Source organism: Quercus lobata, chromosome 5 (assembly GCF_001633185.2).
Source record: "Quercus lobata isolate SW786 chromosome 5, ValleyOak3.0 Primary Assembly, whole genome shotgun sequence".
Lineage (NCBI taxonomy): Eukaryota > Viridiplantae > Streptophyta > Magnoliopsida > Fagales > Fagaceae > Quercus > Quercus lobata.
Window position 1 is genome coordinate 53,611,973 of NC_044908.1, and position 17,579 is coordinate 53,629,551.

The window sequence follows — 17,579 nt, forward strand, 5'->3', positions numbered from 1 at the left end:
ATAGTTGCTCAATGACAAACTATGAAATTGACGTCAAAATCCCTACCAAAAAGAAAAAAGTTGTTGTGCCAAGCAAGAGATATAAAACTAGTTCAAAATATGAAGAAAAAAAAACACAAGTGCGCAACAATTGTAAGAATTACATATTACAATTTCTTCCATTCGTCTCCATTACACTGGGTTTAAAAATGGAAAAACTAAAAAAAAAACATATAGGAGGGAGATGAAATCTATGTCCTAACTTAAAAAATAAAAAATAAATAAAAATAGAAAAGACCTAACCCTTTTGGATCAAGTTTAGAATTGCTATCATTTTGGTCCCTTTAGTTTGAGATTTATCATTTTGATCTATCAAGTTTGATTCTATTTTCAAAATGGTCATCTATCCATGTCCATGACTAATCTAGCCATCAAGAGAGAGAAATAAAGAAACGACCTAGTTTTATTGGCACTTGATGGCCTGATCATGAAGATGGACAAAAGGACCATTTTGAAAACATAATCAAACTTGGTGGACTAAAATAAAAATTTTCAAACTTGAAGGACCAAAATGACCTAAACTTTAAGGGTCAAAAGTGTAAACTACAAATGAAATAGAGGAAATACTGCAAAATAATGAACAATTTAAGGAAAGTTTTATTCAATATGAGATGACTTTTTCTTGTGCTTTCCATGCATGTCCTTCAACTTCTCAACCTTCCCAACCCCATTACCATTGTTCTGGTTGCTGACAGATTCAGCTTGAGCACTGCACATCTGAGACTTCAACTTAAACCCAAATTTCTTCGATACATTTCCCCATGTGCTACTAGAACCCTTTACACGACCCAACTTCTCAATCTCTTGCCTCATGCTTGAGCATTCCTTCTCAAGCTCAGATACTCGCATCCTCATGTTATCCATCCCAACCTTCAAAACCTGATTCTCCCTCACAGCTGTGGCCCATCCTCCTCCCTCATTCGATTGGGCAATCCCACTTCTTAACTGTCTTGATCCATCAAGATTATCTGAAACAAGGAAGCAGCCAGCAATGGAAGTCCTAAGCTGAAGCTGCTCAAAGAAGAGAACTTGAACTACTATTCTAAGAGGAAGCCTCTCATTCTGTGCAGCATGGGTGCAAGCTTCCAAAGAAAGCTTCTGACAATCCATCAGCCTGCAGAGTTGTTCTCTATCGGACTCTGCCAACCATGGGTGTGACTGCAGGTTTAACAACCACAGAGAAACCAAATAAGTACAAACTTAAAATGAAAATGTACCTAATCTAGCATGCCTTGTCTTCTTTTCTTTTTTCCCATGTTTTTAGGGGTCTATAATATGATTTCAGGTTTTGGCAAAACCAGTGCCCAACAGCAACAAACTTGAAGCTAATTGCTGTCAATAAGTGTTGATAAATAAAGAAGGCATAAAGGTTGAAATCAAGAACCGACTATATAAGAAAGAAAGAAGAGAGAAGGGAAGGCAAAAAGAAAATTAGATCTCCAAAATCTTTTTCCAAGAAACCAATTCCTGTCAAAATTGTAACCTGGCCCACCAAATTTGAATTAGGTGGTGATTCAGGTTGGATAAGGTCAACAGAAAAAACTGGATCAGGATTAAGAGTAGTAATTTTGGGCTAGATGTAATATGATCTAACATGATTTCCAGTCCAGCTATGTTAGATGCATGTCAAAAAATAACAAATTATCTGTGCTCAAGCTTTCCATGTGACAATGAAATAATTAGTACCTTCAGATAAATGTCTATTGCACGATAGAGACCATCATCCAATGGCCTGGCATAGTCCGGAACTGCAGCAGCAAGAGCCTGAAATTTGGGCAGCTTCAAATTAACATCAGGGGCAACCTCTGCGAGGTACCCATCGATTAGCTTGGCTACTGTAGTGATGGGTGTCAATGAAGGTGACCCAATCAATTGGCCATCATCAATTGAGCAAGGAGAGGCCCCGCCTGAAACCTGATCCATTGCAAGGAAGTGTTCAAGAATTCGTTGCACACAGTCAACATTGTAAAGTGTTTCCATGGAATAAGAGAAGTTGGGCATCAACAGATCTTCCAGGGTAGCTTGATCAAGCTGCGTCCCAATCCTTTTCTCGAAATTGGATATGGAAGAGGGGCTCACTCGGAGAATCAGGGCTGTTCGTAGTAAACCAAATAGGAACTTAGTTGGAACTAGGCCCTTCTGCATTGGAAGTAGCCTATCAATCTCTTCTAAGAAAAGCTTCTGATCTTCTTCTGATGGTGGAGCCCCCAAAGCCACTGGTGCCAGACGGTTACTGGACTCACTGGCTCCCTGACGCCGAATCAATCCCGGTAGGTACTTTTTTGCATAGCAAGTGAGGGACCCAGCAATAATCTCCTGTTTGATGCCACGAGTTTCCATGACAGAAATCAACCTCTTATATAGTGGCAAACTTAAAGCTGATACATCATCATGCCACCAATCAGAACTTGTATTTTTTGGTCTAGCCCCTGTGCTTATCCCATTCCACAACACACTACCCCCAGGACTCTGCATGGGCCCACTATGCTCCATAACAGGCCACCCAAATAGATTTGGATCAGTACATGCCTTGGAAGCTAGTGACTCAATGCACCTTTTCGTAATGTTAAGTTCTTCAGCATAGGGGAGAACATCATCACAGGTTTGCAGCGCCTTTACTGAGTCTTTCCAACTTCGAAGAACTACTTGACTCAGGAAGACCTCTGTCAGAGTAATCAAATTGCCTTCGCCATACTCCTCTGTCATTTCAAGATGCTCAGCAGCACACCGGAGGTACACAACATTTGAGGAAGTGAGTTCAAGTTTCACTCCATAGCAGAACTTGGCCACAAGTTCAAATGTTTTGGCCCCTCCAGGAATTTCAGGAAGGTTTATGGTGCATCCTTCTTCTACATCTTCAGATGCTTCTGCAATCAATTTTTCCATAACCCCACTTCTAGAGAGCAAAGGGAACTGCATTATTAATTACTAACAAGCATAAGAAATCATAAATGGTAGGTAGTCTGTTCCACTCACCTAAACACAAGAATTATACCTTACAGGTAATATGAAACCAATACAAAATTTTCTGCAATTAATTATTATATAATTTACTGGACATGGTAAGCTGACTGTGAAGATAAAAATAAATATATAAAAAATAAAACATAATTTAAGAAAGTGCAAGTTGTCAGAAGCTTTATATATGCTCATATGCTGATCTCTAGTTAGTTTGGCATGGGCAGAAGTATCAACAGCCACCTTGAGCAAGAAATCAACAGAAAATTTCTGATAATGTAGCAAAAATGCAACTTACACGCAGAAAACAAGATGTGAGGTATTAATATGATGGAGGGGGAGGATGAGGAATTACTGACATCTAAACCTAATTTACACCAAAAGACTATTGGAAGGGTAATTGAAACTTGTTCAATGTTAATAGTCCTGACAGGAAGAATCTGGCTATACAAGAAATCTAAACAACAATTTACCCAATGAACTGCCTCCATGGCATATAACAAATGATGCAACATAAGATTCTTGAAAAGTCGAATAAATTACTTCAAACAATTGTATATTTATTCATCGTAATTCTTTAGATGTACTTAATTACACACTTTGTGTATAAGAAGTGTATCCATTTCATCAATTAACAAAAAGCAGTTGCATATATTCGAGTACACTTCCACAAGAATATAAATCTTGAAAATAAGCATATATAAATATGGTAAAGACAAGGTACCTTGTGAAGATGAAAGGACATTTCCCCAACTTCAACGACAATATCACTAGGAAGCCCAGTTGTGCAGAACCTATAACATTGCAATTTATGATAGGTCAAAACAAATGGCAGGAAAAAAATTACTAACATACTGCACACATGCAAGGGAAGCAACACCTTGTGATCAATAAGAGTACTTAAGAGTATATCTTCAATTGAAAAAATGGCAAAACAAAAAGACAATGTTCACGAAACACTAATCCCAGGTTGGTACTAGTGAACGTGGTAATATAGTCCTTAAAAGTAACTTTCAGCAAACAATACAAAATTATAAATTGATCTCAATAATACCTTTGAAAATTCAATAGTTACAATTGGGGGAGGGGGATTTTAACCCTTGGCGTCTCTATTAGAAGCACTAGAAAGTGTCATCTTGATAAAACTATTTGAACAATGTGATGAATGGTCCTTAATTGAAGAAGAGGCTATTATAAAATAGATGTTTGTGTCATAAAATTTTAAGGTTTGTAGATGCTAGAATCATATATACTACTTATACATTCTGATTAATTCCACCATCAATAGAACATTAAAATGGGCAGAAAGCCATCTCATATTCATTCTTCCTCCACCTAGCCGACTACATGGGTTAATGTTGTGTCTTTGTCATTGCCACAAGAAAATATGCAAAAACGATGCAAGTGCACATATCTGATCATTCATGAAGCCATCTCGGATTATTTATTCTGACCACTAGACAATCTACAAGAGCCACATAAGCTCTGGCATGTAATACACCAAATGTGAGCGAATAGATGCTTCTACAAGAGAGCCTTATCCACATCATATACTTATCAGATACCAATACTTCTTAGGTGCTCCCTAATACATATCCAACATGTCTTAACTATACCAAAAAATCCGAGAAAATAAATTGTGCAGCTGCAAACATATACAAGAACTTTAGCAACACATGCACGATTAATTTACCATAATATACAACTAATAACCTTTTAGATCTTCAAAATCTTGTTATCCATATCCTTCTTGTCCATACATCATACACATATCCATCCTTCATAGCCAGTTGGTCTTGCATATGAGATGTACTAAGTCATATATTTAAACCGAGGAATTTCGTTGCTCTATTTATTTATATTCTTTGACCGGATCTTTGGAAGAACTTACAGTTTTTAACATCCTTTAAGAACTACCTTCTTCCCTTAATCATAATAACTATGCTTAAGCTAAACAGTTCTTCTACGGCCACAACTTTTGCCATAACTAGAAGCGGTTGATTGTGAGTAGTGAACAATCACTTTCACATGGACCCACCACTCACAATTGACAATGTCAAAGTTTTAACAAAAGTTATGACACAAAAGTTGTATCCCTAGATTTTCTCTAAGATAAATTATGTTTACCACAAATGACTGTGGTCTTTACTGCTATCAGTTCATAAAACTTAAAAGAGTTAAACCACACTTCACTTATGTGCTAGGTTTGAAAGTATTTTTTTTTACAAAAAAGTACAGTAAATTTGTTTACCATGAAAAATTCCCCAATCCCAGGCCTCGACCATACGAGATCCAATGGATGATGTGCATATTAATAAAATGACAAACCCATTTGATGAATTAGCTTAGTTTGAAGAGTTATATCAAACGGCCCATAAGGATATCGGTGATGAACAAACAATGATAAGCAGTTGAAACTGTCCATCAGCTTTAGTAAGTGGTAAAAACTGTTTGTCACTCAGTTAGGAAGGACCATCAACATCAATTAGTTGAACCACTCCTCAACGGTCAACCCGTGCTAATTCTACCAAACTAAGCAAAATTGTAAACCAATCACCTATAGACACTTTATCAAAGTTCAATTTAGTCAACACAATATCTGCAATGCAATGCATGTACATCTTCCCAAGCAACCTTTTAACAAAGAAAAATCTCAACTCAAAACCTTCAGTTTTCCTTACTGTACAAATGTGAGAGCTCAAAACTAAGACACACAAGATTGTGAGTCATAAGGCCAAACAGAACGAGCAAGCTTCCTTTGTCAAGAAAATACCACTTGTCGGTTCAGATCACAAAGGTTTATTACTGGAACTAAAAACAGCCAGATTTTGTAGTGGGTGAAACATCTCTAACAAGACAAAGTAAGCTAATTGTCTAGCGATAGAAGAGAGTAGATTTTTTGTCCAACAATATTAAGTTCAAACTCACCAAAAAAGCAAATAAAGGATGATAAAAATAGAAATAAGTCACTTCCAACAACCAATAGATTTCATATATACATCATAGAAAGTGTAACATCACACTCACACACACAGACTGAATTACATACCAGGCCTGGCCTTGCCGTTGAAATGCATCAGTTTTGGATCCCAGTTTCATGCAAGCCATTTTCTCACTATACAAGCACTTCAAAACTTCAACAACAGCGCTGAGCTTATGTGACACCCAAAGATAACCTCCTCAGTAACCTCTATCTCACACTGAAAAAACCGCTTTCACACCCAACAAATCCTTTGCTCCAAAAAGAGAGCAATCTTGACAGCAGAAACAGAAACCCAGTTGAGTTTTAACCTTAAAAAACCAAAATCAAACCAGAAAAAACCATGAACAACCAAACCCAAAATTCCCAAGCCAAGTCTCTCAGAAGTCAGAACCTTAAAAAAAAAAAAAAAAAACAGAACTACAATGTGGTTTCTTCTCTCACTTACCTGCTAAAAACAGAACTGAAAAACTGCAGAGAGTCCCACTAAATTTTCCAACAAAATTGCCCCAAATCCACCACTAGATTCAAAGAGAACAAACCATTTCTCTTCAGAAACCCATCAAAAAAGCCTAAAACAACTCCATTTACATTACCCTCTTCCAAAAAAACAAAATAGCCCCAGAATCAAACCCCACAACTTCAAAATAAATCCCTCAACCAGACACCAAAATTAGGTCAACCCCTCCCTTCTGACCCCAATAAACCACCAAGCACCAAGCCAAGCTGTGCCTGACAAACCAAAAAAAACCCAATATTACTATTCTTTTCTACCCTTAATTCTTAAAACCCCACCAACAAGATTCCAAATTTCAAACCTATAAGCAACACAAGGGACCAAAACCACTCAAACCCATTAAAGAAAAAAGTACAAGTGAGCAAGCAACTGTGTGTCAGTGTGCTGAAAATACAATAATGTCCCAAAAGGAGCCATCATCATTCATGCAGAGACCACAACATGGGTCTTTATTGATGGTGGCTCTGAAACCAATCCTCTCTCACTCCTCACACCACACACACATATATGTGGGGTCCCTTGTTACTTCTTTTGCCTTAAAACACACTCATTGCTTTTCTAGAATCTTTAAACAAACAAAGAAAACATTAGAAACAAAAACAGTAGTAATTAAGCAGATTTGACCAAAATGGAATTTTGTATTCATTAGGGAGAATTTCATAGATTAATGACAAGCTTTCACGTAACAGCTATGTCTCTTCTCTTGTCCAACTAGGCCATGTGAGAAGGCGTTACTTATGGTTTACTTAAAATAATTAATCATTTAAAAAATTCAAGTCTAACTACTATTTTTCTGTTGGCAAATACATTATATTAATCAATTAGTTAGACGTTATCTCAACTATTATAGCAGTGCAACTAAAAAAAATATTATAGAAGCTATGAAGTATTAAGTTCATAACATTTTTTTACAATATTTTACAACAAATCACAAATAATAATTTATCATTAATTTTAATTTGAATACACATAAAAAAAATTAATCAATAACAATCGAACATTAAAAATTTATTGTGAAAATATTGTATTACTCCCACTATTATTATCTTTTTGGACGTAGGGAGACTAGTTTTGTATTAAAGTGTTTACTTTTGTGTTAAAATATTGAGTAATCAATTTTCCCATGTAATGTGTGGGGACCACTCCCTACAGTGATTGAGTACTGTAGGGACCAAGGGTCGGTTACTAGCTTTTAAAGACTAGGAAAGGGTATTTTCGGAATGTTGTGTCTGAAACTGCCTTGCATGCAGACAATCTAAGGGTATTTTAGGAATAGTCTGTCGGAACACAGAAACGACCTTTTATGGTATCAAATCAAGTATCAAGTATCAAATTATTCTCGCATCCAAAAAAACAAAAACTATCAATTATCCGAGTGAAAGTATTTAGATTTGTTTGTGTTTGGCGGTCTAATAATGTGTGAATTTTTTTTTTCTAGGTTTTTATTTTTTTAAATGAACAAAAAATTGGTAGGGTTAGATTTGAGTTGGCGTATTGCCTACGCGTGATCATAGTACATAGCATCTTATTTGTTGGACTTAAGCCTACAGAAACAGGAGATTCCAAAAAAAAAAAAAAAAAAGGGAGATTCAAATGAACCATAGTTATACCCCTAGCCCTAACAAGACACCAGTAAACATGAGCCGAGAGTATACTGCAAGATTTGAATCTAGGACCTTATTCTCTTTTCTAAGTTATGAAAGAAGAACTTTGATGGCAAGGGAATTAACGAATCATGATATAAATATATATATATATAAAAAATTACATTCACTTAACAAAAAATCTTATTACCACTCGTTCTAGGAGGGAGTTTCACATACATTTACACTTAAATTAGGTTAGAGTAAAATTTTTATCTTATATAAAAAATAAAAATAAAAATCAAATTATGGTGTTGTTTGGCTCCAAATTAAAAAACTAACTTATTTTACTATTCAACTTATTTTTGTTACTATTTATAGGCTCTACTGCACTTTTCGGTACTATTCATGGGTTCCACCGTACTATTTCAGCTAACTTTTACCTTTATCTACAGTACTTTTAGCAAAAAATTTTCAATTTCAACAAAATAAATAAATCCCAAACAGACCCTATATATATATAACTATTACTTTTTAATCTAATTATAACTACTACTAAAATGTTGTGATTAAAATAATATCATTTTTACGTTGATTCAATATTGATACTATTTGAATTGAAATCAATTATAAGTTTATAACGCATCATCTCAACCATTGGGATCAAAATATTTTTAAAAATTAATGTTGAATTTTCAGCCAACGTTGAACTTGACGAAATGAAAGAACAGGAGTGGGCATATGCATGGAAATGTTAGTAATTTTTATTTTAAATAGTATGATTTTAAATTCATAAAACCTTTATTTATTTATATATATATATATATATACTATTTTAAATTCATAAAACCTTTATATATATATATATATTTTTGCTGCCGAATTTATAAATTTTGTTTATGCTTTTTTACAATATAGCATGGATTACATTTTGTTGATGATTGATGATGCCAAAATCGTCAGTTGGGTCCCTCGTTCAATCCGGAACATTAGATGACCTTATAGAACCTGCAAGATAAAGGAGAGATAGATCGAAAAGACCATCGGGTTGTGCCCGGTGGGGGAGCCTCCGATGCTTAAATTAGTACCAACCTATATATTTCATATATAGATAGTGTTTTGTAGTAGTTTTTTGATGTACCTTAGCAAATGGACAGATTGTCCCTTTTATAGATGACTTAGGTAGCTGTTGGACATAAATGAGGATGATTATTACTCTAATTGTAACGTTCTTTGTCTTGATGAGAGGGTTTAAGGCCTTTGATGATCGGTATTGAATATGTTGGGCGGTTACTCATAAATCTTTGATGGCCTACTAATGACGCAATGATCATCCATTAAGATGGACAACCTTAATAGTTTTTATGGACTCATCAATGATGTTGACTTTGATTTACAAATTTACATAATGTCATGACACGTGATTACAAGAAGTGAGAACACCGCAAGGTAAGCGCAACGAGGCTTGCAACTTTGAGCTTGGGTCTCGTTCTAGAGATATATATATATATATACACACACAAGAGAGAACAATGTACAATCTCAAGGACTGAGGAGTTTTCTGTGCAAAGTGCTTAATATCTTGCTCGTTCTCAATTTGCTTCTGCTTTGGCTGGTTCTTCGAATACGAATTATAGAGAATTATTTAGTCTTTGGTGGTTCCAACTTCCTAATAAATTCAAGGTTTTTCTATGGAGGGCTTTGATTGATTCTTTAATTGCCAACTATGCAGAATTTATATATATATATATATATATATATATATATATATGTCCTCAGCACTAACGGAGTCAGAATTGTGTGTGTGTTGTGGGGGGGGGGGGGGGCGGTGGGGTTGACTAGAAAATGAAATGATTTTTTTTTTTCTCTCAATGTAAATATAGAGTGCAGATAACGGAGTGTTTAATGTGTTTTTGTTGAGTTTAATTGCTTTATAAGTTTATATAAATCAATAATATTTAAATTTTCCATAAATCTAGTTTATTAAATTAAATTATATATTATTAAGTATAATATAAAATTTCAATATCTAAAAAAAAATTAAATATCTAATCAAATATTTTATTTTATATTTATATGATGAGTAATATTACAAATACAATAATTTTTTATAACATTTCTTATAATAGTTGAGTTGGTATACTCTTACTCATTTTCATTTGAACCAACTACTGATATTATTTTATCACCATTTTTTTGTAAAATTATTTGTTTACATAGAGTTATGGCTATATACATTTTTTTTTTTTTTTTGATGAAATGGCTATATACATATATGATATACGAGCTAGGCAATTTTTATGTTATATATATATATATAATATGTACAGTTTAAAAAAAAAAAAATCCTATAAAAAAGGGTCTTCTCAAAAAAAATTGTAAAAAGTAAACAGGAATTGAGGAGTCACATCACACATGGGGAGTAGATAAAATAGATTAAATAGTGTGTAGCTTTTGAAGTGTCTAATTTTTTAACCACACACGTGGATCTGTGGAGGTTATAATTGGAAGGCACTTGAGCTTAGCAATCTGAGAAACTCTAGAGTAAGTGCCCGTTTGGGTAGAGCTGAAACTTGCGTTTCAGCTCTACGTTTTCCTACCTTTTTTTTTTTTTTTTTTTTTTTCTCTGCACGTGAACAGTAAAAGCACTGTGCAGGGGACAAAAAATACTATTCATGCACTGTTTACGTACTGTTCATACACTATTCATGAATCCCACGATACTATTTACACATTTAAAAATTATTTTGCTACAGTGTTTTCAGTTTTCAGTTTTCAGTTTCAGCAACAATAAGCTCAATCCAAACGGACCCTAAAACTGTGAAGGAAAGAAGAAAAAGCTAATCAGACACAAATGAATGAAAAAAACCGGGAAAATGATGGAAGAGAGAGAGTGAGAGAGATATGAGAAAAACTGAAAAGAGTAAAAATGACTCGGGTTTGATAATTCTGTTTGTATTTTATTTTATGAAAATACGTGTTAGTTAAAAAAATGTGAAAAAAATATGTAATATTGTTTTAAAATTAAAAACTATTATTTAAGTTCATTTACCGAACGGGCCTCATTTATGGGTGTTGACTCGGTTGCCTGTCAGCCCAAATGCAAATCAACCGATATTGTTTTTTGAAGACAAAAGACAAGTGCACAGAACACTGCCTCCTTCCACCGTTAATTCCAAAGTAAGCTATTTTTTTTTTTTTTTTTTTTGAATAAGTTTGAAACCCCTTGTTGTCTCTTTTATTTTATGAGATAATTGTTGTGAACATATTACGTACGTAATACTTTAAAAAAAAATATTATGTCTACAATATTTTTATAATAAATTATAATTAGTAAGCTATTATTGATCCTAATTTAATTCACTATCTAAAAACAAAAAAAAATAAAAATCTACCACTAAAATTTGTTGTAAAAATTTATTGTAAAAATGTTATACACAAGCTTTTATCGTATTGACGTCAGATAACTATTTGTGTGTGTGTGTGTTTTTTAACGAAAAGTTAGAAAGGAAGATAAATTTAATGGTGAGATTAGGAGGCCGGGAACTTAAACTGGGAGAATGGTTTTTATTTATTTCAGATCTTAGAAGTTTAAATGAATATATTCTAATTTTTTTGAAAGAATTTTGGGAGGCCAAGGCCCCTTTGGCCCAACATGGCTCCGCCACTGATCCTGTGTGTTACTGTCAACAAGGTGAAGAGAGCACTTCCCATGCTTTGTGGTTCTGTCCAATGGAAAATAATGCTTGGTCTGTATGGTCAATTGCTTCACAGAAGCTGAGTGGTCGTGATTAGGATGAGTTTAAAGATGTCTTCTCACATTTTCTGCAATGGTTGGATAAAAAAGATCTTGCTAATTTTGCAATTGTGGTTTGGAATAGATATGGTATCATATGAATTCTTTTGCCCATGATCGTGTGGATGATGGAAGGCAACATTTGCTAGATATGTAACCTGAATCTTTTGAATATATACATAACCTTTTTTGATGATTGTATGATTTGATTTTACTTTTTGAAATAAAATAAAAAATAAAACATTTTAGTGGGAATTACGTCTCAACTTATATGTCTTTAAAGCCAATTACTAATGATATATTGTTTAAAGACAAAATTTCTTTCCAAACTAACTAATAATATTTTTTTTAAGGACAAGGTTTGAATTTTAAAAATTTAATTGTTGGATTGTGCGCTCTATATATTTTTAATATACATATCAAATATCATTTAAATCAAATGTTATTTACTATATAATCAATAAATTTGTATTTTATGCATAATTTAATACCATAAAAACTTGAAATTTAAATATTTGATTGACGACATAGCTATTGAAATTTGATCTTTTTGGAATTTTGCAAGCATAAAAAATATAATAAGAACATGCAATCCAATGATAATATTTTCAAAATTTACATCCAAAAAAATGATATAAGAAGAGTTTGAATGGTTTTTCTCCAAATTAGTATGGAGAGAAACATTTTCCTTTAATAAGCGATTCAAATTTACTTTTGGCTAACATCACAAATGACAGCCTTTAACTTTGACCAAAATTCAATTCAACCATCAAACTTCACTTTCATTCAATTGAGTTCTCGAAGTTTCAAAATTAGTCAATTAAGGCATCTATGTCTTTTTCACACTCAATTCTCTAACTTTAACCACATAAGTATATTTTGTAACTCAGCCTAAGCATGAGAAAGTTTGACCATATAAGTATATTTTATAGCTAATATTTTGGTTTTGGCATAAAAGTTCTAAATATTCCATTTTATGTGTGTAGGGGTAACATCCCCAGATCAAGCAATGGGCCTTGAGCCCCATATAGAGTCCAGCTACGTCTGAGGAGAAAGCAGGGCGCCAAAAGGGCTCCTGGCCCAATTCTTATGGGCCCAAACTTATTTAAAAAGAGGTCCGAGGAGGAATGTCTCCTCGGACATGCCAAGTATGGCTCAAACATGCATCCTACCAGTAATAAAGAATCACACCAACGAGTATTGGTAGCAGGGATGAGCCCCACAAGCCCAGGAGAGGGAATAGAGTATAGGATGTCAAGGAAGAGATTACAGCTGCCGCATTAAATGCAGGGAAACTACTTTTCTGGCCGCATTAATGTGGAGAGGACAGACGAACAGTGTTACCTTGACCACTACAACTCACAGAAAGATAGGGGAGTTATTCGATGGGACGGGTACTCAAGTGAAGGTCCAGATGATCAACAAGTGTAAGGTTCTGATGACTTCAAGGAGGCTATATAAGAAGGGAATCCCCATGAAGAGTGGATCGGTAGAAAAGGGAAGAAAGAACAGAAGAGAGAGAGAAAGACCATAGCCTTTGATCAAGAACAGAAGTGCACCCACACGTCTCCTCGGACCAGGCATCCAGTGGACATGAAGGAGATATTCTTACATTCAATCGTTGCATGGCCCAAAGTTAACTAACACTCATTTCGTTAGGACCTAATTCTGTAACCCGCTCTCTACGAATTTATTGTCTAGGGCTCCTTAGGCCAGAATCACCTACCTGCTGGGCCTGGACCCCAAAAATTGACCTTACAATGTGTATAGCATCATGGCAAATATAATTTCATTCCATATAGAACATATGGAATGAATTTTAACTAATTTTTTTTTTCATATGTTTAAAATTCAAGTTTATATTTAAGTACAAATTTATGTTATAAAATTGTTGTCAAATTCACTAGGAAAAACACTTCCCACCTCTATGTTTGGGGGTAATTCACATTTTCCTCCTTATTTTTTAAACCAATCAATTTCTCGTTCTATGTTTTCAAAAAGAGTGAATACCAAATTCTGTTACTCCTTCAGTTAAGTCCAATGAAATATTTTGATTCTTGAAATATTCTTTGTGAAAAGTATTGAAATACTCTCAACTAAAAATTAAAATGCCGAATTACCCCAAATAACCTAATTTGGTAAATTAAACCCAAGTAAACTTAATCCAACCTATAAATCAAACCTAAATATGGGAATATAACGTTGGTAAAAAAAAATTGAAATTTTCGTCCCCATTTTATCGTTGGTCCACTCTAGCCCTTAAAAATGAGGCTAAAGTCAAAATTGTTATTTAAAAAAAAAAAAAAAATTTGAAGTCTTTAAAGTTTTAAGGTAGGTACGCCACAGTGAAGTTCATCAAGCCTAAAATACAATATAAAAAAAAAAATTTTAATTAGTCAAAATACAAGGAGAAATTATAATGTAAGATTATAAGTAATTGAGTTATCACAACAACATACGCAAGAAAAAATTATTCCCATATAAGCAGTAACATACTCTTTTTGGACTTGTTTCGTTTTCTAAGACACAATCGGCAATCGATTGCCAACAATTTCTATTACTTTTGAGAATTTTTAATTTTTTTTTTTTTTAAAGAAACAAGATGTAGTAATAAATTGTATGTGTTATGTTTAATTTATGGGTTGGGTTAAGTTATTTGGGATAATTTTGGCATTTTATTTTTAGTTAAGGGTATTTTAGATTTTCCACAAAAGAATATTTCAGGAATCAAAGGATTCTATTGGATTTAAACGAAGGAGTAACGAAATGTGAGTATTTGCTTATTTTGGAAGCATATAGTGAGAAATTGGTTGATTTCAAAGATAAAGTATAGAATTGTAAACTAACTCAAACATAAAGTAGGAAAAATGCTTTATCTCCTAATGAAATTAAAAAAAAAAAAAAAAACATTTTAACATAGATTTGTACAAAAGCATAAACTTGAATTTTAAACATATGAAAGAAATTATATAGCTTTTAAAATTCATTCCATATGTGCTTGTATTTTTTACGATGCTATACACATAAAAGAAAATAGAAAGAACTCTTATGTCAAAACCAAAATTTTAGCTACAAAATATGCTTACGTGGTCAAATTTAGAGGACTCGATTGAATTTTGTCGTCCTCTAACTTGAGCATGAGAAAGGAAAAAAAGTTGTGGCCCTAAATTTTTGTTTTCAATTTTTTTTTAAATTAATAAAAATCCAATTAATTATTAAAAATATTTTCCAGATTTTTTTTATTCAAAAAAATACCACCTTAGCGTCACTCTTCATCAACTCCCTCTTAACAAAAGACATCAACCTAAGATTGTTATTTGTGTTTGCCCTAGATTTTTCAGTAGAGAACAGCTTCGCCTTAGGGCACCATAAGCCAATTGTCGTGGATGAGGAAGTCCAAAATCTCTAGATGGGTAATTTGCACTACTCGGTGAGAATTTGTCATCACACCCATACTATCAAACTCTAAATGTTATCCATCATTGATTGTTGTTGGGTTCAATTTAGTTTCTTATTTGTATTTTCCACAACCCTTTCACTCTCTCAATACCATTCTTCCCTTAAAACTTTTAATTTATTTCAATAACTAATTTAATTTTATTCATTTACAAAGGTTTTCTCTCTCTAGTTCATAATCGGGTTTTTTTCCTTCTCACTTTACCTATTTTGATCACGAAGGTGTCGTAGTAGGACCTGTTTTTATAGCCAAAGCAACACAATGAAAATGACAGGCATTAAAATTGGTTGTTGAATGTTAAGTTTCATTGAGAATATATATAAATATATATATATATATATAGAAATTATTTTTTAATAATTAATTAGGTTTTTTCAAAACTTAAAAAATTCAAAAAAAAAAAAAATTGGGACACTTAATGGCAACATCTAATGAAAGTTGATGGGAAGACTTTAATTGAATAATTTTCAAACTTAGAAAACTCAATTGAACGAAAGTGAAGCTAAAAAATTGAATTGACTTTTAGTCAAATTTTTAGCCTTCACTTTTAGTGGGCTACTTAGCCTTTTAGAGCATTAGCATTAAGGGGTGTAAAATCTCCCAGTTGTTATTTTACCAACCAAGATAATAAAAGAGAGTTTTACCGAGTATGGGTACTTAAAATTTTTTGCCAACTGTGAACAGTAAGAGCATCCATAACAGTGGAGCTAAAAATTTAGCTATTTAGCACCACAAAAAATTAATTTATCTATTTTACCTACGTACATGCTGCAGCAGTGGATCTATTTTAACTTTCAATACAATAAAATAATATAAATATCACAATAAAATAATATATCCACTATAATAAAATAATATATCCACTACAATAAACAACAATCACAATCACCCGTAATTGCTACTGCTGCCACAACCGCCGCCGCCACCGACTCTTCCACCACCACCGCAATCGCTACCGCTGCCACTACCGCTGCCATCACCAACTCTTCCACCACCAACGCCACCGCTGCCACCATCGACAACGCCACTGTTGCCATCACCAACTCTTCCACCATCGCCGCTGCCACCACCGACTCTTCCACCGTTGCCGCTGCCACCGCCACATGATAGCAAATAATCGTCTAGTGTTAACATGTGATTTTTTTAACCCCAAATTATACTTATACATTTTTTTGTTACTAAAACAATTTCTCAATCATCATGATAGCAAATAAGAAACTAGAGTAACAATAATATTTTGTTTTAAATATATGCAAATTTATCTTTTGACTAAAAAAAATTTCTCAATCGTCATGATAGCCTATTATCGTCTCAATTGTTCGAAAGTAATTTTGGAACAATGTGAACTATGAAATGGAGGAACTTTATAAGAAAACATATAAAATAGAACACATATTATAGCTGGAACAATGTAGTCCATAGATTACTCATATACATAACTCAAACCAAATTACAATAAAACTCACACGCTCGCACAAGTTCCTATGACTCATGCTTCTCAACATATAAAAGAAATATAACATGATTAATATCTTCAAACTATTGGTGAATAGGTATGTTAACACTATTGCAATATAATTTATACCTTATCTTGTTCGATTATACCACTTTGATGATGTGCGTTAACTTTAGTCATACACCCGGCAAACTTATTTGTCTTTTCACTAATTGTTCCCCAATGACTTAGCAAGGAGATAATAGTACGTGTGGTACTAGATGTATTGCACTGTGTGAAGTATTCCCAAACTTTTTGACAAAATGTATTTAGTGTTTGTTCATTAGTGTTTATGGCATTAGCACTAGTATTGAGCCATGCTGACATTAGGAGTTGATCTTCCTCTACACTAAAGTTAGAGCCCCGTTTTCCTTTTGTAGAAGAGACATTTTCAACTTGAGATGGAGGTGGAGAATCAGAAACTGACATAGGAGTATTTTGAGACATTCCCAAAAGTTGTGAGTCAATTTCTATATCCCCATTCATGATACTCGTGAAATATGTTAGGTCTCTACGTAACTCCGTGTCTCTACGTGACTCCATAAAATTAGAAAAAAAAAAATGTATACTTCCCTGCAAATAGAAAATTCCCAAACTAACATTTATATCAAAACCTAAAATACTTAGAATTATAACAATAGAACATGATTATGCATAAATACTTAATTTGACATGTAGCTTAATCCCACTGATAAAGAAAACAACAAATTCATTTTTGAGCATTTCAAAACCAAACTAACAATTTCTCATTAAA

At 33.5% G+C, this 17,579-nt stretch overlaps 2 protein-coding genes across 4 annotated transcripts; both read right to left on the reverse strand.

The window, feature by feature from the left end:
- Positions 1-100: 100 nt before the first annotated feature.
- On the reverse strand, positions 101-7,169 carry LOC115989625 (BTB/POZ domain-containing protein At1g30440). Of its 3 annotated transcripts, XM_031113416.1 has the most exons (6): positions 6,796-7,169; positions 6,426-6,709; positions 6,047-6,288; positions 3,722-3,791; positions 1,726-2,952; positions 637-1,197 (listed from the first exon to the last, which is right to left on the reverse strand). In XM_031113416.1, the coding sequence occupies exons 3-6, from the start codon at positions 6,103-6,105 to the stop codon at positions 637-639; spliced, it is 1,917 nt and encodes a 638-aa protein (XP_030969276.1). In that variant the 5' UTR covers positions 6,106-6,288; positions 6,426-6,709; positions 6,796-7,169. The 3 variants fall into 3 exon arrangements, with proteins under 3 accessions (XP_030969275.1, XP_030969277.1, XP_030969276.1); XM_031113415.1 differs by having other exon boundaries at positions 101-1,197; positions 6,426-7,168; XM_031113417.1 differs by having other exon boundaries at positions 326-1,197; positions 6,047-6,251; positions 6,426-7,168.
- Positions 7,170-16,215: 9,046 nt separating this feature from the next.
- Positions 16,216-17,311, reverse strand: LOC115990692 (glycine-rich RNA-binding, abscisic acid-inducible protein-like). The gene is made up of 2 exons (XM_031114498.1): positions 17,151-17,311; positions 16,216-16,420 (listed from the first exon to the last, which is right to left on the reverse strand). The coding sequence occupies exons 1-2, from the start codon at positions 17,309-17,311 to the stop codon at positions 16,216-16,218; spliced, it is 366 nt and encodes a 121-aa protein (XP_030970358.1).
- Positions 17,312-17,579: the final 268 nt, after the last annotated feature.

Bases quoted from the DNA above. Each gene is read 5' to 3' on its own strand.
- LOC115989625 (XM_031113415.1), bottom strand. From the start codon at position 6,105: ATGGCTTGCATGAAACTGGGATCCAAAACTGATGCATTTCAACGGCAA. The intron at 2,953-3,721 runs GTACCTTGTCTT...TTAATAATGCAG, and splicing joins TGTCCTTTCATCTTCACAAG to TTCCCTTTGCTCTCTAGAAG. The intron at 1,198-1,725 runs GTACTAATTATT...TTAAACCTGCAG, and splicing joins CAATAGACATTTATCTGAAG to TCACACCCATGGTTGGCAGA.
- LOC115990692 (XM_031114498.1), bottom strand. From the start codon at position 17,311: ATGAATGGGGATATAGAAATTGACTCACAACTTTTGGGAATGTCTCAA. The intron at 16,421-17,150 runs GTCAGCATGGCT...TGGCGGTGGCAG, and splicing joins GAGGAAGATCAACTCCTAAT to CGGCAACGGTGGAAGAGTCG.